Genomic DNA, 22,049 nt, shown 5'->3' with positions numbered 1-22,049 from the left:
TCCTGTCACCTGGGGCAACAGCGACAACAAGCCTGCTCCTGCTGGGCTAGCCCACAGGGGTGGGGCCATGGCTGGTCCGACCCTGGCTGTGCGCTATGGTCTGCCATGGTCCCCAATCTCTGGGACCGAGGTGCCTGGATCCTGGCCCAGCTGGCATCTCACCAGCAGTGGTGTCGCCCACCACATGATCCCATCTGTTCCCTTTCCCCCGCCCACTGTGCAGGTAAGAGGACCCTAGGTTCCTGGCCAGGAGGAGACTGGGAGCCCAGACTCCTGTGTCTGAAGGAGAGGCCTGGGGATCCAGACACCTGCTGAGAGAAAAGCGGATAGGGCGCTCGGGCTCCTCTCTGACTGAAGGAGGAGGGAGGGTCCCAGAGTCCTGGGTCTGAGAGAGGAGGGGCCAGCGAACGTGGACGCCTGGGAGGAAAGGGTTGAGGACTGCCGGGGAGAGATCAGGGCTCGCGGGCCAGACTTGAATCCTTTTAGCCGACGTCCTTGTCCCCAGTCCACGGTCGCGGAGCCCCTGCCCCCGGCCGCAAAGCAGGATTTACACATCTGGGATTTTGACGAGGTCATCAGCAGATGGGAGACCACCTATGGCTCGGCTTCCGTGCCCAAGACCCTCGGCGGGCCCTACGCACAGCCCAGGGCCCCAGAGCCTTCGGATCCCACGCGGACTGTGGGGATCAAGGATTTAGGAGAAAAGGTGAGGTGCTGGGATGCAGAGGTCCGCGGGGGGGGGGGGGAGGAGGGGAGGAGGTCAGGGGTGGGGAACGCGCTGGAGCACGAGGCACCCTCACGTTGGGTCCCCGCGTCGCCTTCCCGCAGCTCAGACGCCGCGGCTGGCGCCTCCCGCTGGTCACAGAGCACCAGTGCAGTGAGACGAGGGCTCAGTACACCGGCCGGCCGGGCCCGGACCGGAGCCCCACCTTCTACGTCGGGCGCCAGCCCCTGGAGCTTGCGGACCACCACCGCGGAGGCCCTTCCCAGGTAGCGGAGAAGACCCGCTGCCACCTTGGGGCAGAGCCTGTAGCGCCTGAGGAGGGGCCGGAGGGGCTTTGAGGCTTGGGACCAGACTAGGAGAGCCTGGGGCGGGGAATTCGGAGTCTGGGGTCGGGGTTAAATGGTCTGGAATGGAATCAGGTTACAGAGCCTGGGGGTGGAGCTTGGACGTCTTGAGGTGGGGCCAGGAGGAGGAGGGGACCGAGACCGAAATCTCAGCTCGGAAGCCGGGGCCGCGACCAGTAAATCCCGGGGCGGGGCAGGGAGGGGCGTTCTGAGGCGGGGGTCGGAGCGAGGTAGCGGAAGGTGCGTGGGGGCGGGCCTTGAATATTCTGAGACCAGATCGGGTCGGGAGGCGGCGCTAGGCTTCCTTAGAGAGAGGATGAAGCGAAGAGGTACGTTTGTCCTACCTGCGACTGAATTCCAGGGGCGGGACGTGGAAGCTGAGTCTGGGGGCGGAGCTGGGAAAGTTTTGGGGGGCGGCTGGGCCTTGTGTTCGACGACCCGCAAGTGTTTGGATTTTGGAGTAACCCTCATAAGGGCTCTGATTTGGGGGAGCGAAGGTAAAGCGTTCTGGCTTGCGACTGGTCAGGAAGGATTCGGATTCATCGAAGGAAGAGGGATCCTGAGCCTGGGACCCCGGGCTTGGGATGGGTATGAAACCTTGCTTCATCCCTCCTCCCCCCGATCCTCCCTCCGCAGGCTTTAATCCCTTGGACAAAGAACCCCGAGCTGTCCGGCCAGCCTTTCACGGTATCTGACCAGGGCGTCCTGGACCGCCATCAGCTCTATCGGACCACCTCGGCCAAGGACTTCCGGGCCTATCCGAAGTGAGTCTGGGTCCTCTCTCGGCACCGCCGCCAGCACACCTAACCCCGGCGTCGGCTCCCCCTGTCCGACTCAGTATCCTCAGTCTTCAGCTCCAGCACGCTCGAGAACCAGAGGTGCAGACCCCAGCCCCTACCTCTTTCAGCGCCCAGGTATTCCTAGTGTCAGCTCTCAGGAATATGAGACCTGCGGCTCGTCCTACAAGCGGTTCTGGACCGGGGGCGGGGCTCCAAGGGTCTCGGGCGGGACCTGCTTTGGTTCCCAGATACTTTTTCCCAAGGATTCGAAAATTCTAGATTCCCGGCCCTTAAGGACCTCGAGGGCCCGGGAATCGAGGCTAGACATCCCCGACTCCCATCCTTCATAAGGGGTCCCCGAGTCCTGCAAGGGTGTCCTCGCCTCGGAACGCAGAGTTCGCGTCTACAGGCTCCTCAGGAGCCGAGGTCTGAACCTCAGCCTTGTCCCCAGGATCCAACGGTGCATTCCCTCTCCTGCCTTCCCCACCAACAGGAAGGAGTTGTCTGGATATCCCCGCAAGGACTCGCTGACCTGCTGGAGCTTTCAGAAGACGCCTCAGGTCTGGGGACGGGACCCACAGCGGCCGCCCCGTCCGCGCTCCTCTCGGCCGCCAGGGATCCGCGTGCCCCACGTCCGCCCGGCGACGCTAGCCGTGCCGCACCGTGGGGCGTTGTCTCTGGCTCAGGAGTCCTACAGACCCCCGCTGCACCCGCTCCTCCGGCTCGATCGTGTCTGCCCTCTGGAGCTGCCCTGGGGCGGCCCCCACTGGAAGCCGGTGTCGGGCATCTACAGCGTGCCACAAGCCTACCGCACTGAGAACTCCAGCTATGGCAGCTTGAAGCTGACCCCGATCTGAGCCGGCAGCGCCGGCCCCGCCCAGAACACGCCCCCGGGCGGGGGCGGAGCCGAGTCTGGAAGACCCCGGCTGGGGGGGCACACTGGGCGGGGCTATGGCCGGGAAGCCCCCCCCATCACGTGGGAGGGAGACGGAGGCCAGGACCCGCCCACTAGGCGTGAGCCGGACGAATCCCACCGGAGACTGACTAGGGTGACCGGGTCGGGGACGAGGATGGATGCTGAGCCTGGAGAATATACTTTGGGGCTGTGGGCTCGCGGGCGGGACACGCCCTCTACGACACAGCGGGCGAGTTTACCTTAGTCAACGACAGAGTTAAAATAGCCTTAACCGTGCTCATTGCTGGGTTCGGCTCCGGGGGCCCGAGTGTGCGGGAGATGGGGCTCCCGCTCTACTCCGCGTGGAGGGAAGGCACGTCTACGTACAGGTGGGACTCCACCCCTGAGCACAGAATCCAGTATTGAAGCCACGCCCCCCCCGGGGTTAGACTGTGGCACAGGAATGGCTTTCAGTGTGTGGCAGATGGAGTGGGATTGAGGTCTGAGCCGATCACCATTCGAGGGTTCTTGGAGGGACAGCTCCAGCCTTCCCCTGGCTCCCACTCTGAGGGGCGGAGGCGGGGCTACGCCATCGGGGGCAAGGCCAGGGTCTCCCCATAGCCTACTTCCTATGACCCCAACAGGACTTCACTGGCACCTGACATAGCATCTGACGACTGAGTCAGTGAAGTCAGCTTCACCTTGGGCGCACCGAGAAGCAGGAGCCTCTCGGGGCGTGGGGGCAGGGGCCACTCCACTGAGCCACTCCCGCACACTTCCCTGACCTTTTCCGTTTCTCGCCCCCGGAAGGATTAGTGTCCAGGTTACCCCATCATGCCGCCACCCCCAGTGGCCTTGCCGCCCCCACAGCCTGCAAGTATAAGACCAGGTAAACATCATAGGGGAGGCACCCAGAATGGAGATGCTCCAGGTAAGGCTGTGGGGTCCCCGAGGCCCTTTGCAACTCCATCCAGGTCACAGCTGGCACAGAGGGAGAGTCCTGTGACTTGATGGAGGAGGCTTCTTTCTGGAAGGGTGTGGACAGCCAGCAGGCTTCTGGCCAGGAGGAAGCAGGTGGAACAGGGCCTGAGGGTGGGAATCTGCGGGGCTGGGACGATCTGGGGCTCCTGAGTACCGGGGCAGGGGATCCAAGTGGGATGAATGGGCCCTGAATGGATGACGTCAGGCAGGGGAGCTGGGCCCCTGAACGGGTTCGTGTGAGGGATGGGAGGGGAAGGGCCCAGGGTAGTGGTGTCTGGCAGGCCCTGAGACGCTGGCCTTGTCCCAGGGGCTGCTGCTGCTGTGGCTGCTGCTGAATGTGGGTGGGGTGTGGACATCCAGGGGGCCGCTGCGGCCGCTGTGCCGGCCCATCAACGCCACCCTGGCTGCTGAGAACGAGGCCTGCCCCGTCTGTGTCACCTTCACCACCACCATCTGTGCCGGCTACTGCCCCAGCATGGTGAGCTGCGGGGGTGGGGATGGACGGCTGGGGGCCTGGAATAGGTGCTGCCACCTCGGCTCCAGAGTGGATCACTGAGGACCAGGCCCACAGAAAATGGGAAATGGCAGCCTGGACAGAAGGGTGGCCTGCCCCCACCTCCCGCAGGGGCTGGACACGTGGGAGGGAGGAGGAGGGCAGAGGGTCGGCTGCAATGCCGGACCTGGGGGGGGGGGCAGGGGAGGGGTGTGTGTGGGCACAGCGGGGCGGAGCTCGGGGGAGGGCCTGACCACGCCCCCCTCATCCCCGCATCTGGGCCCTGGCCTCCAGATGCGAGTGCTGCCGGCGGCCCTGCCCCCTGTGCCCCAGCCCGTGTGCACCTACCGTGAACTGCGCTTTGCCTCCGTCCGGCTCCCCGGATGCCCGCCTGGTGTGGACCCCGTGGTCTCCTTCCCCGTGGCCCTCAGCTGCCGCTGCGGGCCCTGCCGCCTCAGCAGCTCCGACTGTGGGGGTCCCAGGGCCCAACCCTTGGCCTGTGACCGCCCCCCACTCCCGGGCCTCCTGTTCCTCTAAGGACCCCTCACCCCAATGCCTGGAGCCAGCAGCCGCTCTTTTCTACCCCTCCCAATAAAAGCTTCTCAAACTGCACTCTGATTGTCTTTTGTCAGGCTTAGGGTACGCGTATGAGTACGTACACACACACACACACACACACACACACACACACACACAGAGGCTCAGTATGGGTCCGATATCAGAACCATTTTATACAAAGTCACAGTGTCAGAACTCCAATAGAAAACAGAGCGGGGGGGGGCGGGGAGGGCGAGGGTCACATCAGCTCAGGAGGTGTCGGGGGGTTCGCCTTCTGTGAGGAGAACGAAGGCCCCGCGGTCAGGTCAGGGGGCTGGGACTGCGCCCTCTGGGACTGGGGGGGGGGTCAGGGGCAGCAGGGGACACTCACTGAGCTCATTGAAGAGAAAGGCATCCTGGTACTCCTTCATGTACTGTGTAGAGCGCGACTCGTCCAGAAAGAGTGAGTAGACCCGCTTGATGTCATCTACCTGGACTTCCGTGCCCTGAGAGGGGATGACAAGACCTCAGTGCCCCCCCCCCCCCCCCCCCCACCGGATTGGTAGGTCACGGTGGGAACGGGGGGGATGGGGTTAGCATGCATCCCTCCTCGGCCACCTCCCCGCTGTGGGCCCAACCCCTCCGGTCCTCAGTCTCTTCATCTGTAAAATGGACCGAACGGCATTAACTTCTAGCTGCCAGACATTTACTAGGCACCTGCCATGTGTCAGGCCGGGAGATACAGGTATAAACTCAACAGACCACAGTCCCCCCCACCCCGCCTTTGCAAATGTATGTTCTAGGACTGAAGGCAGCGACCCACTCTCAGCCCTTGGAGCAGTGAGCGCACCGTTCACTCGCTCAGGCTGGCCCCCGCGTGCTTACTCGGCGGGCTGACCTTGCGCTTCCGGCACACCAGGCTGGCGGCCGTGATGAGCTGGATGGCGTAGCGCAGCGACGTCTCCAGCCCGATGCGGGTCAGCACCGTGTAGGCGTCCTCACTCATCTCTACGTCTTCCTCCTCGCACCTGCCGGCAGGCGGGGCGGGAGCGGGGGTGAGCCGAGGCTGCCCCCCCCCCCCCCCGCCTTGGGCGCTGCTGGGCGTCCTGGGGTCGCGTGGAATCTAGGTCCTTGGCCTCCAGACCCTCCCCGTCCAGGGTCCTACCCCGCAGCGTCAGCCACTGGCTCCTGCCCTCCCTTCTCTACTTTGGCCCCCCCCCCCCCCCGCCCCCAGATCAGGGGCCACTGCTTGGATGCCCAGCCCAGCCCAGCCGCTTGCAGGCCCAGAGGCCTCCCCTCCTCAGACCTCGCTGCCCCCACTTGCCAGACAGGGTGGACGCCGGCCCTGCCGCCCAGGCCCACAGCCTGGTCCCGCCCCAGGACGCCAGGCGGCCCTGTGCATACCGGATGCGGAGGATCTGTTTCGTGTCCTTCTCACTGTAGGGCGAGGTGGAGACGATGAGCAGTCGGTCCAGGAGGTCGATGGGGATGCCGTGGGGGCTCTGGTAGCTGGTACCCCGGATCCTGGGGAGGAGGGGGAAGGGAGGGCTGTCAGGACGATGCGCCCAGAACCCAGCGTTCTGTGTCTTCTACTTGGAATACCCCACCCCCTCCCCTCCACCGCAGCCCACTCACTGGGCAAATACCACTTAACCTTCAGCTCACGGCTGCACCACCCACCAGGCAGCCGTCCCTCGACTGCGTCACCGCCCCTGTAGAGCTGGGGTGGCTTTAGCTACGTGTCTATGTCCAGGATTACTGGATCAAGGTCCTACTCCCCTGCGGGACGCCCAGCTCCACAGGGGGAGGGACTGCACCGGTCCTGTTCCCTGCTGTACCTGGCCCAGCACAAGCCCAGCACATGGCAGGTGCCAGGGAACTGAGCGGGGCCTCGTTATTCGTGACAGTTACGTTCTGAATAGTGGGGCAAACGCTCATTAGCAAACGATGAACTCCTGCTTCTAGGGGAAATCCAGTCAGGTTCTTGTGGGCCTATGTGGTCACGATACTTTTGTCGACCAACACATAACCTGGTTCTATGTGTTCCCGCATTTTTTTTAATGTTTATTTATTTTTAAAAGACAAGGGACAGAGCACAGGGCGGGGAGGGGCAGAGAGAGGAGACACAGCATCCGAAGCGGGCTCCAGGGTCTGAGCTGTCAGCACAGAGCCCGATGCGGGGCTCGAACCCACAAACTGTGCCATCGTGACCTGAGCCGGAGTCAGATGCTTAATCAACTGAGCCACCCAAGCACCGCCGAATTCCTGTTTAAAGACATCTTATTTGGGGAACCTGGGTGGCTCAGTCGGTTAAGCATCCAACGCTTGACTTCCTCTTGGGTCACGATCTCATGGTTCATGAGTTCAAGCCTGGCGTCTGGCTCTGTGCTGACGGTGAAAACCCTGCTTGGGATTCTATCTCCCTCTGCCCCTGCCCTGCTCACTCTCGCTCTCTAAAATAAATAAACTTAAACACGCCATCACCAACAAAGAGCATGAAGTGTGACAACGTGGCAATAAATAGATCACAAAAAGAACACGCGTTTGCAGCATGCGAGCTGAGACTAGAAGGCAGAATGTCACCTTGTCGGACCTGAGTCTGGGGCGTCCACATCAGGGGACTCAAATTTTTTGCCACCCTGCACGCGTCTGCAAAGGAGCACAACAGTGCCACGAATCCTGACTCGGGAGTTACAAGTAAATTTCAGGGAGACTACGCAGGCTCCCAAATAGGTCACGTGCAAATAACGAGGAGCAAGTGGGTTTGCTGTCTGTCTCAGAAGGCATCCCGTGCAGACAAGGCAGACAAGAGAGCACCAGGGCCAGGGGTAGTGGCAACACCCGAGGGCAGACGTTCCAAGCTTTACCAGAACCTGGGGCACTTCGTGTGTCCAGAATTTTTCTGTGGCGTCCTTAGGGCCCAAAGAAATATTAAGTTCTATTACGCAGTTTGGTCTAAGTGACCTAACTGGAGTGATTTATGCAGTGTCCAACACAGGTCACCGTGCTTCCCTCAAAAACTTAAACCAGGGGTGGCTGGGTGGCGCAGTTGGTTCGCTTAACCGACTGCGCCAGGTCACGATCTCGCGGTCCGTGAGTTCGAGCCCCGCGTCGGGCTCTGGGCTGATGGCTCAGAGCCTGGAGCCTGTTTCCGATTCTGTGTCTCCCTCTCTCTCTGCCCCTCGCCCGTTCATGCTCTGTCTCTCTCTGTCCCAAAAATAAATAAACGTTGAAAAAAAAAAAATTAAAAAAAAAAAAACAACAAAAAAAAAAACCTTAAAACATCCCGCAGCACTTGTGCATTTTCTGCAGCGCCCCGGGGATCCCCCGGCACACAGCTTGGGAACCGTAGCCGCAAAGGGTACAGAAACAGAAAGACAGAAAGAACAGGGTCCGTCGACTTCCTCGTGGAACGGAGTTGCCTGCCTACCTTGTTTAAGGTCCCGGCAGGGAGCTCAACAAACAGGTCCTGTTTGCCCCGTGGCTACACCCATTTCCCCGGGGGCCGTTGAGGGGGCTCACCGGGTGATGCCTCGGTTGGTGGCCATGATGAGGACCGGCGCCATGTCACTTTCCAGGGCCCGATTGAGGAAGGAGAAGCTCTCAATGTCCAGCATGTGCACCTCGTCGATGAACAGCACCTGGGAGCCACTGAGGGTCAAACCCACCGCCCAGGCTTCTCTGCTCCCGCCTCCCCCGACCGCAAGCCACCCGCCCTCCCCCAGTACTCACTCCAGGGATGATCTCCGCCTTGCCCTCCTCACGCCACTCAGCCACCTTGGCGTTGATCTGCTCTCGGACTTCTGACTTGATCTCCCCGGTGTCGCCTGTGGGAAGCGGGAGTGTCAGGGGACAGGGATCCAGGGCCGGAGGGCGGCCAAAGATAAAGACGGGACGCCAGGGACAGAGGGAAGAGAGACCAAGACCGGAGTGGCAAAGCGACAGAAGGGCCGGGAAACGTCCCAGAGAGGAGGAGAACCAGAGACAGAGACCCCAGGGAGAAGTGATGGCAGGACACGCGTGCCCCCCATTGGGCAACCCTAAGGGGCCCCACCTGAGAAGAGAGCCAGGAAGCCCTGGGTGCGGGAGTTGATGACGTCGATCTCATGCAGCGACACCGTGTGCACCACCTCCTTGCGTTTCTGGAGCTCCCCGTCTGGACACTGCACAAACTTGGTCTGTGGGGCCGGGAGGGGTGGGAGAGACAAGAGCAGAGAAGAGCATGAAAGGGGGGCCCGAAGGGGCTGTCTGGGGGTGGGGTGGTGGGGGGCGGGGAGACCGGATCCCTGAAATGGAGCTGAGGATCCAGAAACCCCAGGTCCAAGAGGTAGTCGCGGCTAGGGCATTCGAGAGCACTGAAGGACCGGGGGTTCCTGGAGGACCTCGGCCTTCACGAGCAAACTGCTACGCTGAAGGGCCCTGGCTGTCCCAGAGGGTACAGGGAAGAACCAGGAGTGCCGGGGACATGTGGTACTGGGTCATGGGGGTGAGGGAGGAGATGCAAACATCCCAGAGCCTGGAGCGAGGGGATCCCCAGAGCCCTGGCCTACCTGGGAACCCATGGCGTCATAGTCGCGAGCGCGTGTGAAGGAGCGGCCCAGCTTGGAGATCTTGCCCGTGGCCTTGTCGATGGTGATCACATCCCTGCGGAGTGGGGGAAGGGCAGGAGTGAGGACAAGAAAGGGCCCAAGCTCCCCTACCCCGGCCACCCAGCGTAGCCCCCTCCGCTCACCCGGCCTGGACCTTGTCCTTGGTCAGGGACTCGATCATCTTGGTGCCCAGGTCGTATATGGTCTCCATCTCCGTGGTCTTAAGGGTCAGCTTCCCTACCTTAGAGCCCTGAGAGGGGGGACATGCCAGGCAAGGAGTTTCAGAGGGGGCCCAATGTCTCCCCAGCACAGCCTCAAAATGGGCACGACGCAGGGATGCTTCTGGGGGTGGTGGATATAGTCACGGTCATGACCGTGGTGATGGCCTCGTGGGTACACACGTATGCCAAAACTTAATACCCTGCAAACTTTATTATTATTTTTTATTTGCTTTTAACATTTATTTATTTTTGAGAGACAGAGACAGAGCGTGAGCAGGGGAGGGGCAGAGAGAGAGGGAGACACAGAATCCAAAGCAAGTTCCAGGCTCCCAGCTGTCAGCACAGAGGCCAATGCGGGGCTCGAACTCATGCACCGTGAGATCATGACCTGAGCCGAAGTCGGACGCGTAACCAACTGAGCCACCCAGGCGCCCTGTCCTAACACCCTGCAAACTTTCGATGTGTGCAGCTTTTGTAAGTCAATTGCACCTCAGGAAACCGATGACTAAAATCCCAGGAAGCAAACACCCAACAACCTACCTAAAAGATCAAATCCATAAAAACAACACAGACTAGGGGTCCCACGACATGGGGGTCACACTCTCCCATTCTTTGTTTCATATCCAAATAACAGGTGTTTTTTTTTTTTTTTTTATTGATCACAAACCCAGAAAACAGAGCTAAGCTAAACACAGCTAAGGTAACAAAAACGCCACACTCCCTCCCCACAAGATAACACAGTCAACGTCTTTAAGGCTTTTCCAGCAGATCCACCTGTCTCTTCTTTCCAGTTTGTTCTTTCTGCAGGGACAGGTGGCAGGATAAAAGAGTTGGGATTAAGGAGGGAGATAAAGGTGATTTCGGTTTTATGCCTTTATTTTTATTTTTAAAGATTTATTTATTGGGGCGCCTCAGTGGTTTCAGTCGGTTGAGCATCTGACTTTGGCTCAGGTCATGGTCTCACGGTACGTGAGTTCAAGCCCCGTGTCAGGCTCTGTGCTGACAGCTTGGAGCCTGGAGCCTGGAGCCCGCCTTGGATTCTGTGCCTCCCTCTCTCTCTCTGCCCCTCTCCCGCTTACTCTCTGAGCAGGCTCAGTGCTACCAGTGCAGAGGCCGATGCAGGGCTCGAACTCACAAACCATGAGATCATGACCTGAGTTGAAACCAAAAAAGAGGTGCTTAACCGACTGAGCCACCCAGGCACCCCTGGTTTTACATTTAAAAAAAAAAATTTTTTTTTAACGTTTATTCATTTCTGAGAGAGAGAGAGCACAAGCAGGGGAGGAGCAGAGACAGAAAGAGGGAGACACAGAATCCAAAGCAGGCTCCAGGCTCTGAGCTGTTAGCACAGAGCCCTACGTGGGACTGGAACTCATGGATCATAAGATCATGACCTGAGCTGAAGTCGGCCGCTTAACCGACTGAGCCACCCAGGCGCCCCCCCACTGTTGTAAACGTTTAAGGAGAGGATGTATTCATGTATTTCTTCTGTAATAAAAATTGAATTTTTTTTCATTTTTCTTTTAATGTTTGTTTATTTTTGAGAGAGACAGAGAGCGAGCACAAGCAGGGGAGGGGCAGAGAGAGAGAGAGAGAGGAGACACAGAATTCGAAGCAGGTTCCAGGCCCTGAGCTGTCAGCACAGAGCCCGACGTGAACTGTGAGATCATGACCTGAGCCGGGGTCGGATGCTTAACCAACTGAGCCACCCAATAAAAACTGAATTAAATTTTTTTTTTTTCCAACTTTTATTTATTTTTGGGACAGAGAGAGACAGAGCATGAACGGGGGAGGGGCAGAGAGAGAGGGAGACACAGAATCGGAAACAGGCTCCAGGCTCTGAGCCATCAGCCCAGAGCCCGACGCGGGGCTCGAACCCACGGACCGCGAGATCGTGACCTGGCTGAAGTCGGACGCTTAACCGACTGCGCCACCCAGGCGCCCCTAAAAACTGAATTATAAAGAACCATCTTGGAGGCAGGACCCCTGGCTGGCTCAGTCAATGGAGACTAATCTTAGGGTTGTGCATTTCAGTCCCATGTTGGGGGTAGAATTTACTTTAAAACAAAACAAAACAAAAAGAACTATCTTGGGACTAGTTTTCTCTATATTCACATACCCTCCAACCATATTTCTTAAATTCAAAATGTAATTGCCGATGGATGGGACTAATTTAGAAGACTGCAGACAGGTGTTAAAAGTGCAAGTCAACTGGGGCTCCCGGGCGGCTCAGTCAGTTAAACGTCGGACTTCGGCTCAGGTCATGGTCTTGCGGTTCGTGAGTTCGAGCCCCGCGTCGGGCCCTGTGCTGACAGCTTCAGAGCCTGGAGCCTGGAGCCTGATTCTGTGTCTCCCTCTCATTCTGTTCCTCCCCTGCTTGCACCCTGTCTCTCTCTCTCTCTCTCTCAAAAAAAAATTAAGATTAAAAAAAAAATTAAAAAGTGCAAGTCAATGTAATTATACGTCTTAAATCTATTTCCGCTGGAAACGATGAGCAACCAAGAGACGGTGTCCACAGTAGAAGACACAGAGACAGAAGGTGACTCTGTGTGAGGTCAACAGGCTTGAGGCATGTCTAAGTGCCCTTTTGTTTAGCATGTTTCTAGAAACTGTCACTTAAACGCGTAAAAGAGAACGACAAACCAGAGAAAACGCCAACTCAAAAACACTGTGCTATGTGAAAGAAGCCAGCCACGAAAAGTCACTTATGCTGCAGGACTCCACTTATAAAAAAAAAATTTTACTTTTGATAAAGAGAGAGAGAGAGAGAGAGAGAGAGAGAGAGAGAGAGTGGGGGAGGGACAGAGAAAATCCCAAGCAGGTCCCGTGCCGTCAGCACAGAGCCCGATGTGGGGCTTGATCCCACAAACCTTGAGATCATATCCTGAGCCGAAATCACGAGTCCGATGCTTCACCAACTGAGCCACCCAGGAGCCCCTTCATGGTGGTTTTAAGGGTATTTGCCTTAGAAGAACTTACCAGACTACACACTTATTTTACGTGGTTCTTTATATCCGTTTTCTTTTACGACAAAAGTGTTAAAATTCTTAGCTTCATAAAAAGGGAGCGACTACGGATGACGGGGCGCCCGGGGGGCTCAGTTGGCTAAGCGTCCGACTTTGACTCACGTCATGATCTCTTGGTTTGGTGGGTTCGAGCCCCCGCATCAGGCTCTGTGCGGTCAGCTCAGAACCTGCTTCGGATCCTCTTTCTCTCTCTGGCTCCCCCTCCGCCACTTGCGCACACACGCTTGTGTGCTCTCTATCTCTCTCTCTCAAAAAAAAAAAAATTTTAAGAAAAAAAAAAAGGCAGCAAATCACAACTACGTAAGCTGGATAGGAAAACTTTTTGCTCTAAGCTGTACAGATGCCACAGAACAGGTTCTTAGGTTGAACCATTCAGGATTCATGGTGAGAAACTTCCAGAGATTCTGTCATGACACCACTTGGTTTAACTGCTCACGGTGTCACTCACAGATGGGATAAACCGTCAACTCAACTGACCCCCTACTGTAGGCACGCAGAGGGGTCCAACCCGCAGCTCAAGAACATTCCATGGATGCTGACCTCAGCCAGGACCGGCCGCCACCCGACCCTTCAGCGGACTCACCGTCCCTGTCGCTGGCCGATCGATCTGGATCTCCACCACCTCGCCTTCAATGATCTCGGTCTCCTCCCTGGGCAGAGAAAGGGCGTGATCAAGAGAGCCCAACGCTCGGGCCCTCAGGAATCGCTAATTCCCATGAGCCCTTGGGCACAGGACAAGCCGAAGAAGGCAAGGGTCATCCGAGGCCACCGGGAGCTGGCTTCTTGCCCTGCACCGGGTCCTGGGCTTACTTGATGCGAACCCCGATAGACCGCCGGAAGGCCTGCGTCAGTGCCTCTGTCTTGCTCATCTCCAGGGAGAAGATCTCGCTGCCCGCAATGGCTGTGAATGGGGTGTCAGGGCCCAGGGCCTGTGCCATGCCTGGGGAAGAGGTGGCCTGGTTAGGTGGGGGCAGCCTGGCACCAGGTCCCCAAAACCTACTCGGGGTCAACCCAGCTCTTCTCGCTCCTCGGGAAGGAGCGTAGTTGAGGTGGGCTCGGCGCTGGGGGTGGTCAGGGAGACGCAGAGGAAGCCAGTGACGACTTAGAGCCGTCGCGCTGCCCAGGGGGCCAACCTCCTGACCCTATAATCTGGCCAAGCCCCTCTCCCAATCTCCAGGATCTGTTTAGCCTCCAGGCTCAGGGGTAATGAGCAAGAGTAGAGGCCAAAAGAGGGCTGAAAGGGTAGTTAAGGGTGGGGGCTCGAGCCAGACCCAGGTTCGAGTCCTGGCTCCACCACGAGGCACGGGAACCACCACGAGGAAGGGTCTCCTCTCCGGCTGGAGGACAGTGGGGCCGTTCTTACAGCCACTTCAAGCACCGAGCCACGTCTCACAGGCAGGAAGTCACTGAACCTTTCTGACCAATGGGAGGCGGGAACCCTTCTTGGTCCCTTTCTCGTGGGCCGCGCTTGGTGCCTGGACAGCCTGTTCCCTATTGTCTGTCCCAGGGACTCCGCGGCATCCTGCAAGTCTTAGCTGTGCTCCTGATTCATCTGGAAAGTCTCCCCTGCTCCCTCCTTAGGGCCAGGAGTCTCTTCTGTCCATCACAGCACACTGTGTCCCCAGAATGGAAACTCCCAAAAAGTCAAGGCTTCGATCTTACTCATCTAAGTGTCCTCAGTGTCTGGCCCAGGGCCTGGACCCCCATTTTATTAAGGAAGCAATGGCCCACATTCAAACACAAGAAATGTTTTAATGTCTCAGCATGTTGCAGTGGAGACGTGTTGTGACCAGACGATTAAGCTCTAGTCAATAAGACAGAAGCAAAAGTGTGTGGGAGCCCAAAGGCAGCCGCTTAAAGGGAGTGACGTTTAAAGGGAGGGAAGTATACCCTCACTGCAGGTCCCCTTTCTCCTACATGGGAGCATGCGCACGAAGGCTGGAGCTTAGGCAACCCTCTTGGAACATGAGGTGACCCTGACATGGCAGCGAGTGCCTAAATGGCCTACATTCAGACTCTTCTATGTGAGAGAACAAACCAGAGAGTTTAAGACCTCGCCATTTTGGGTTGTCGGTTAAATGTGGCTGAACCCAAGCTTGATTTACACAGGAAGGATTATCTTCCTGTGTAAGAGACCAGAAAAGCTCCTGCCCCGAGAGGCCTCTCACCCATGGCGATGGCTGTCTTCCCCGTGCCCGGCTGGCCAGCGATGAGGACCGCCCGCCCGGCGATCTTCCCTTCCCGGATCATCTCCAGCACAACCCCAGCTGCCCGCCGGGCTGCGAGCTGCCCCACCATGCCCTGGGAAGCCTGTAGGGGGGGAGGCGAGAATACACCAGGTTACCTCCTATTGGGCTGCCACCCCATTTCCAGCCCCTCCTGCCTACTGACATGAAAGGGCACGGTGTTAGCTAGGACTTGGGGAAAAGGGAAGAAAGCCTTTTCCGCCCCAATATCTTCAGACAATTCAGACGCTAGGGGCACCTGCGTGGCTCTGTCGGTTAAGCGTCTGACTCTTGGTTTCGGCTCAGGTTATGATCTCACGGTTCTTGAGTTCAAGCCCTGTGCCCGGCTCTGTGTTGACAGCACGGAGCCTGCTTGGGATTCTCTGTCTCCCACTGTCTCTGCCCTCTGCCCCTCCCCCCACAAATAAATAAACAGTAAGATTAAAAAAAAAAAAAAGAAATAAAAAAAAATCTCTACGTGTGGCTGAATTTTATCAGTAAGAAGCCAAAGTTCCGGGAGCTCCTAAGTCACCCCAGGGGCCTAGGTGGCCCTCCCCGCCTGAGGCCTCCGCGGATCAGCTTTCCCATCCCACTGCCCCCAACCCTACCTGCCGTGGCTCCAAGGCGTCGTCCAGCCCCAGGCCCCGGATGTGGGAGTGCGCGCCTGCGTTGGGGGAAAGAACCAGAAGACACGGTTACCAGCCGGCTCGTGGTGACATGTGGCCTGAGGAAAAGGGCTCCTTCCCTCAGCCCTGGTTTCCTCCTTGGCCAAATGGGGGGCCCGAGTCTCCCCCTCACTGGGAGGATGGCTGGTGGTGGTAAATGCTCAATAAACTGGAGCTGTCCTTAGGATACGGCACAGCAGGACCAGAATCACCGAGACCTGGTTAACTATATCATCAGATCAGGAACTAACCGTGACAGCGAGCGGTCACAATTATTTTGTGTTTATAGCCTAATGGCCTCACAGGGTTCTTATTTCGTTCCATGTAACTCTGAGAAACAGTGAGTCCCAGCGATGATCACCCCGGAGTGCTTCTGGGGTTCAGTCACCGCCTCAGGCCCTCAACATGAACTTGAGGGAACCCAGAGACATTAAACTCCTTGCCCGAGATCACACGGCCAGTAAGAGGTAAAGACGTGGGATTTCAATGGTGCACACCAGACCCGGGCTGGGAAACTACAGCCTGGAGGCCGGTCACTTGTTTTTGTAAATCAAGTTTCACTGGGGGCGCCTGGGTGGCTCAGTCGGTTGAGCGTCCGACTTCAGCTCAGGTCATGATCTCACTGTCCGTGAGTTTGAGCCCTGCATCGGGCTCTGTGCTGACTGCTCAGAGCCTGGAGCCTGTTTCGGATTCTGTGTCTCCCTCTCTCTCTGCCCCTCCCCTGTTCATGCTCTCTCTCTGTCTCAAAAAAATTAAAAAAAAAAAAAAAAAAAAAAAAAGTTTCATTGGAACACGGCCACGCCCATTCACTTACATACTGCCTGTGACTGCTTTCACGTCGCAACAGAAGAACTGAATATTTTCCCCAGGGAAGAGATTTACTGTCTGGCCCTTTAAGAAAAGATTTGTTGACCCCAGCACTAGACCGTAAGCACCTTGAGGGCAGCTTGTGTCGACTGGGTCCTCAGCTCCAATAGCGCCTGGGCCTTGGACGCTGAACACAGTGTCAGCACCTGCACGTTACATGCATGTGCTCGTGGAATCTTTTATTGAGTGATGAGGTTAACTACCTTTGCTCCATTTTGCAGATAAGGACACCGAGGCAGAGAGCAACTAGCCTCTTGCAACGGAAGTGGTCCCAGCAGCGGGCCTCCAGAACCCACGTTCATGGCCACGAGGGCCTTTGCTTCTATGGCCTCTCTTGTAGGCACTGAGTGAATGAACATGAAAGAATGAGTATAGTCTTGGGGCGCCTGGGTGGCTCAGTCGGTTAAGCATCCAGCTTCAGCTCAGGTCGTGATCTCACAGTTCATGAGTTCGAGTCCCGCGTCCAGCTCTGTGCTGACAGCTCAGAGCCTGGAGCCTAATTCGGATTCTGTGTCTCCCTCTCTCTCTGCCCCTCCCCCCGCCAAAATAAATACACGTTAGAAGAATGAGTACAGCCTCCTCCGTGCAGGTAAAGCACTTTTTGGTGGCTGCACCCTGTGGGCCCCACCGCACCCCAGCTTCGTGCTCCTGCCTTCACAGCTTCCTCGGTGCGTGAGCCAGGACCAGTGGCTTGGCTGCTCTGAGTCTCGGTTTCCTCAGCTAAAAATGGGATAAGGGTCGCCATACACCCTCTCTGGGGATAGCGAGAGAATTCGGCAGGAACTCACGCGTTCGCTGGTTAGCTGTGGAGCGCCCACTCTGCCGAGGCCCCTGCTGGGGACACAGCCAGAAACGAGCCAGAGCTGGTCCCTGCCCTCGCGGAACTAATGGCACAGCGTGGGAGGGGTGCACGGGCCAACCCCAGCAAGCGCTCAGCAAACACCCGCTTCTACGATTTCCTAGCAAAACGTTGGTACGCCCAGGAGCCTAACCGGGCTAGGCCCCCACGTGCCTTGCTGAGCCTGCTCTGCAACTCGGGATTCTCTGCATCATCAGACAGGGGGACAGGGTGGGAGGCAGGCCACCCCCCTCTCAGGGTTCCTGGGCAGGGCTCTGTTGAAGGCAGGCAGGGTCTAGGTCCCTGTTCGTGACCCACGCTCACTCACCGATACGTTCAATCCTCGTCACGTCTCGGATCTCTGGGACCTTGGTTGTGGCTGTCTGGGAGCGGAGGAAGACACATCAGAAGTGCGCTCGCGGTCTGCGTTTTCGCCAGCTCCTCTGTCCCTCCCGCCCACGGCCTGGGAGGAAGTCCTTTTCGTGCCTCTTCCCCATGGGCAGGCCAAGAGCCCACACACCTGTCACTCTCATCCTTCTCGTTGGTCACCAACTAAATGCTGGTTGACTGACCACAGTACACCGGGTTCCAGAAAGACAAGGACCGTGTCTGTCTCGTTCACACCTCTGTCCCCGGGGCCTCAGCCCGTTGTTGGGTGCCCAGGAATTATGTGGTTAAGAAGCCCCCCTCGCTCTCCCACAACCCTGATAATGGACACGAACGTGGAATAGCAAGCTGGACGTGGTCTGGCCCCCGACTGCCCAGCCCCCTGTGCCACGCTGCCTGGATCTTTGTCACTAGGCCTTTGTACGTGCACATCCCAGAGTCCTTTGCCCAGGCCCGACTAGTTCTGGGGTCTCTGGATGTCCGGACAGAACAAAAGGTCTCCACTGGGAGCCTGCTATCTTCCTGTGCGATCTCACACACAGGAGGGAGACTGTCAGATCAATGTTCTCGGCTCCAATAGACAGGACTCCCATGAAGGGTACAGCCCACATCTCGCTTGTTCACTTGGGGTGCAATGTTTGCGGGGTGGGTGAATGATGTGCTGTACGGAAATGCTGAGCTCATTGAACAAGCAAGTACCAAGTCCTCTGGGATCGCCATCTCTCCGAAAAGAGGAGCCGGCCACCATCTCTTGTCCTATAGCGGAGAGAGAGGAGTAGATACCTCCCCGGGACAATTCGAGAACGCCCAGAAGATTCACACAAGTGTCCACGGCAGCCTTATCCACAAGAGCCACATACGCTTTTGTAAAGCTTACTTATTTACTTGGGAAAACCCAAAATGTCCGTCAACAGATGCATGGATAAACAAAACGTGGTACGTCCACGCTTGGAATAGCATTCAGCCATAAAAAGAAAGTTCTGGGGTGCCTGGGTGGATCAGTCAGTGGAGCGTCTGACTCTTGATGTTGACCTAGGTCATGATCTCACGGTTCGTGATTTCAAGCCCCACGTCGGGCTCTGTGCTGGCAGCATGGAGCCTGCTTGGGACTCTCTCTCTCTCTCTGTGTCCCTCCCCTGCTCTTTCTCTCTCTCTCAAAATGAATAATCTTAAAAAAAAAAAATGAAAACATCATGCTAAGTGAAAGAAGCTAGACACAAAAGGTCACAGATGGTGTGCCATCCTTGGCCTGAAATGTCCAGGATGAGCAAACCCACAGAGGCAGGAAGCACATTAGTGGTGGCCTAGAGGCCTAGAGCCAGAGGGTACGGGAGGGCTGGGGGATCGTGGCCAAGAGGTACAGGGTTTCCTTCTGGGGAGGATGAAAAATGTCCTGAAAAAAATGTCCTGAAACTGATGGAGGTGATGATTGCACAACTGTGAACGCACCAGAGACACTGACCTATACGTTTAAAACGGGCAACTTGGGGCGCCTGGGTGGCGCAGTCGGTTAAGCGTCCGACTTCAGCCAGGTCACGATCTCGCGGTCCGTGAGTTCGAGCCCCGCGTCAGGCTCTGGGCTGATGGCTCAGAGCCTGGAGCCTGTTTCCGATTCTGTGTCTCCCTCTCTCTCTGCCCCTCCCCCGTTCATGCTCTGTCTCTCTCTGTCTCAAAAATAAATAAACGTTAAAAAAAAAAAAAATGGGCAACTTGTACAGCAGGGGGATGATATTGCAATAAGGCTGTTAAAAAAAAATCTGGGCCGTGGGTCTTAGGCTGTATTATCTGCAGACACTGGAGTGTCTCACAACTTCTTTCCTTTTTTTTTTTTTAAACCTTATTTAAATAATCTCTACACTCAACATGGGGCTCGAACTCAAGACCCCGAGATCAAGCGTTGCCGCTCCGTTGACTGCGCCAGGCACACGCCCCTCACAATTTCTAATAAGGAAAGGAAAGCCTAAGAAGCCAACCTGTTGATCCAGTGCCTCGGTCACCTGCCTCCAACACCTCTTCCCTCCTACAGGTCTCTCTTCTTCCACCAGGAGAGGAGACTGAGGCATCCAACCTAGTGGAGCCTTCAGTCTTCGGAACTGAGTTTAGACCCCCACACATCTCCACACAGCCCATCAGACCCCACTTGAGGCAATAAATGGACGTGGATCCAGAAATCCCAACCCCCCTCTTTTTTTTTTTTTTTAGCATTTCTTCTTCTTATTATTATTAATGCTTATTTATTTTTGATAGAAACAGAGCACAAGCCAGGGAGGGGCAGAGAAGAGGGAGACACAGAATCCGAAGCAGGCTCCAGGCTCCGAGCTGTCAGCACAGAGCCCGAGGCGGGGTTCGAACTCACAAGCTGTGAGATCATGACCTGAACTGAAGTCAGACGCTTAACCGACTGAGCCACCCAGGTGCCCCCAGAAATCCCAACCCTTAACGATCCCAACCACAAATAGACTTGCGTCCTACAAGGCCTTCCGTTTCACGAGAAGCCTCTCCTACGCTGCGCTGTCCACTGACCCCATGGAAGTAGAGATCATTTAAAAAGCTTTAAGTTTATTTATTCATTTCGAGAGAAACAGAGAGAGTGAGTGGGGGAGGGGCAGAGAAAGAGGGAAAATCCCAAGCAGGCTCCACACTGTCAGCACCGTCAGCAGAGAGCCCAATGCAGGGCTTGAACTCAAACTCACCAATCGTGAGATCATGACCTGAGCGGAGACCAAGAGTCTGACGCTTAACGGACTGAGCCACCCGGCGCCCTAAGCAGAGGTCATTTTAAAACTCAGCACCCACCATCTCTTTCAAACTTCCAACAGTTCACCCATGTTCCTGGGAACTGGGTCTCAGGAGTGTGGCCATTACCTTTCCTCTTCTTCCCTACCCACCCCCTTTTGCCGTGGCAGCAGCCACAGACTCAAGTCCCGCCCCCATCCCTCCGGGTCGCTATGGGAACCCAAGTAGCTGGAAACCCAGTTCAACCCCCAAGCTAAGGCCACATCCCTTCTTCTTCCAGATGTTTCTTGGGCGAGTACTTGGTGCCTGGGCCAGTGCCGCTGGCCTCTCCTTTACAGAGCTCACATGCACTCATTCATTCAAACATTCAAGTGATAACTTACTGAGCATCCACACGGAGTAGGAGGTGCTGCAACAGGAAAATGGCCAAGACAATTCCATGACGAGATCCCACACCTCTGGAACCCCATCCCCACGGACACCCTGCAGGTTCTCAACACTCTTGTGGCTCAAGGCTAAGCAACTTCACGCTCTCAAGCACACAGACAGGTCCCCACCTGGGCTTTCTCCTATAGTCAGGTGCCATTTATACAACCCTCATTAGACTTCAGGGCAAAAGACTGGAGAACTGGCTGCTGATTGCACTCAGAAGATGGGAAGCTGGAGTTCCCATAACACGATGTAGTCAGAACTGATCACTGAGCCCTTGAATATCCACTTGAATCCAGGATAATAGGAGTCCAGTCCCCAGCCCCTCCTCCCTCAGCCTCAGGAGTCCGGGCCCCCAGCACCTTTTTCCCTCAGATCCAGGGGTCCGGGCACCCAACACCCTCCTCCCTTAGATCCAGGAGTCCAGTCTCCAGGCCCCTCCTCCCTTAGACTCAGAAGTCCGGGCCCCTAGCACCTTCCTCCCTCAGATCTAGGGATCCGGACCCCCAGGCCCCTCCTCCCTTAGATCCAAGGATCCAGGTCCTCAGTCCCCTTCCCGCTCCGACTCGGGAGTGTGGGTTTTCCCCTCCGCTCTCCGCACGCCGCACTCACCACGGTTGCCATGATGCTCACCAACCGCCAATATCCTAGCGGAAACGGAAACGCGCTAGAAACGAGGCGTTCTGGTCCCTCTAGACGGCTAAGGTCCTCCAAAGATCTCGGCGTTCCCTCATAAATATGCAAAACTCTCCTTGTGTGGGCGTGGCGTCACTTTTCAGGACCCGCTCTTCCGCCGAGGCTGAGCTGGTAAATGGGTGCCCGGAACTCCTGGGTCGGTTCCCAACGCCTCCTGACCCCTCCCTTTACCCAGGCCTCCTTGCCGAGGCTGATTGCAAAATTCTTAAGACTTCTTTGGGCAACCACACGTCCCCCACGCTCCCTTTCCTCCTTATTCCACCCTCTCCTCTCTCTGCTAACGCTGGAGCCTCAAGTTTAGGATTGACAGAGCTGAGGGCCAATCCGCTAGCACAGCGACAAGCTGCGCCCCCTGAGGCTCTCATTGACCGCTGGGGGGGGCGGAGCAGAGCAAACCCTACCTTGTCCACCAATGAGGAGACGCGGGCGCTCCCTCCCCCGGGCACGGACCAATGGCTCTGGCTGGGGGGCGGGCCCCGCCGCCTGGCGGCCGCAAGATTTCACTGCAGGGCCCCCGCCGGCCTCAGTGACGCTGCGGCCGCCTCCAGCCTACGGCCCAGAGCTCTGGGGCGGGGGTGCGGTCGTGCAAGAGGAAGCCGAGGGCGTTGCAAGCTTCC

The 22,049-nt window shown here is 57.1% G+C and overlaps 3 protein-coding genes across 4 annotated transcripts; 2 read left to right on the top strand and 1 right to left on the bottom strand.

The window, feature by feature from the left end:
* Window positions 1–3,039, top strand: SAXO3 (stabilizer of axonemal microtubules 3). 2 transcript variants are annotated; one of them, XM_040457665.1, is made up of 5 exons: window positions 2–223; window positions 506–706; window positions 829–990; window positions 1,705–1,832; window positions 2,341–3,039. In XM_040457665.1, exons 1-5 carry the CDS (start codon window positions 68–70, stop codon window positions 2,702–2,704), a joined length of 1,011 nt encoding a protein of 336 aa, XP_040313599.1. In that variant the 5' UTR covers window positions 2–67; the 3' UTR covers window positions 2,705–3,039. The 2 variants fall into 2 exon arrangements, with proteins under 2 accessions (XP_040313600.1, XP_040313599.1); XM_040457666.1 differs by lacking the exon at window positions 829–990 and having other exon boundaries at window positions 1–223.
* Window positions 3,024–4,828, top strand: LHB (luteinizing hormone subunit beta; the record flags this gene model as incomplete). The annotated part of the gene is made up of 3 exons (XM_040457939.1): window positions 3,024–3,131; window positions 4,031–4,201; window positions 4,511–4,828. Coding segments are annotated over 3 exons (522 nt in total), but the record flags the coding sequence as incomplete, so codon positions are not given.
* Window positions 4,829–4,927: 99 nt separating this feature from the next.
* On the bottom strand, window positions 4,928–21,709 carry RUVBL2 (RuvB like AAA ATPase 2). Its single transcript, XM_040457663.1, has 15 exons — window positions 21,349–21,709; window positions 17,513–17,567; window positions 15,423–15,478; window positions 14,758–14,899; window positions 13,400–13,529; window positions 13,173–13,239; window positions 9,486–9,592; window positions 9,304–9,397; window positions 8,808–8,931; window positions 8,486–8,580; window positions 8,276–8,394; window positions 6,158–6,277; window positions 5,652–5,781; window positions 5,145–5,259; window positions 4,928–5,048 (listed from the first exon to the last, which is right to left on the bottom strand). Exons 1-15 carry the CDS (start codon window positions 21,358–21,360, stop codon window positions 5,023–5,025), a joined length of 1,392 nt encoding a protein of 463 aa, XP_040313597.1. The 5' UTR covers window positions 21,361–21,709; the 3' UTR covers window positions 4,928–5,022.
* Window positions 21,710–22,049: the final 340 nt, after the last annotated feature.

The sequence above is a fragment of the Herpailurus yagouaroundi genome, unplaced genomic scaffold (assembly GCF_014898765.1).
Source record: "Herpailurus yagouaroundi ecotype Mexico unplaced genomic scaffold, PumYag 220, whole genome shotgun sequence".
Lineage (NCBI taxonomy): Eukaryota > Metazoa > Chordata > Mammalia > Carnivora > Felidae > Herpailurus > Herpailurus yagouaroundi.
This window is presented reverse-complemented; position numbering and strand designations above follow the sequence as displayed.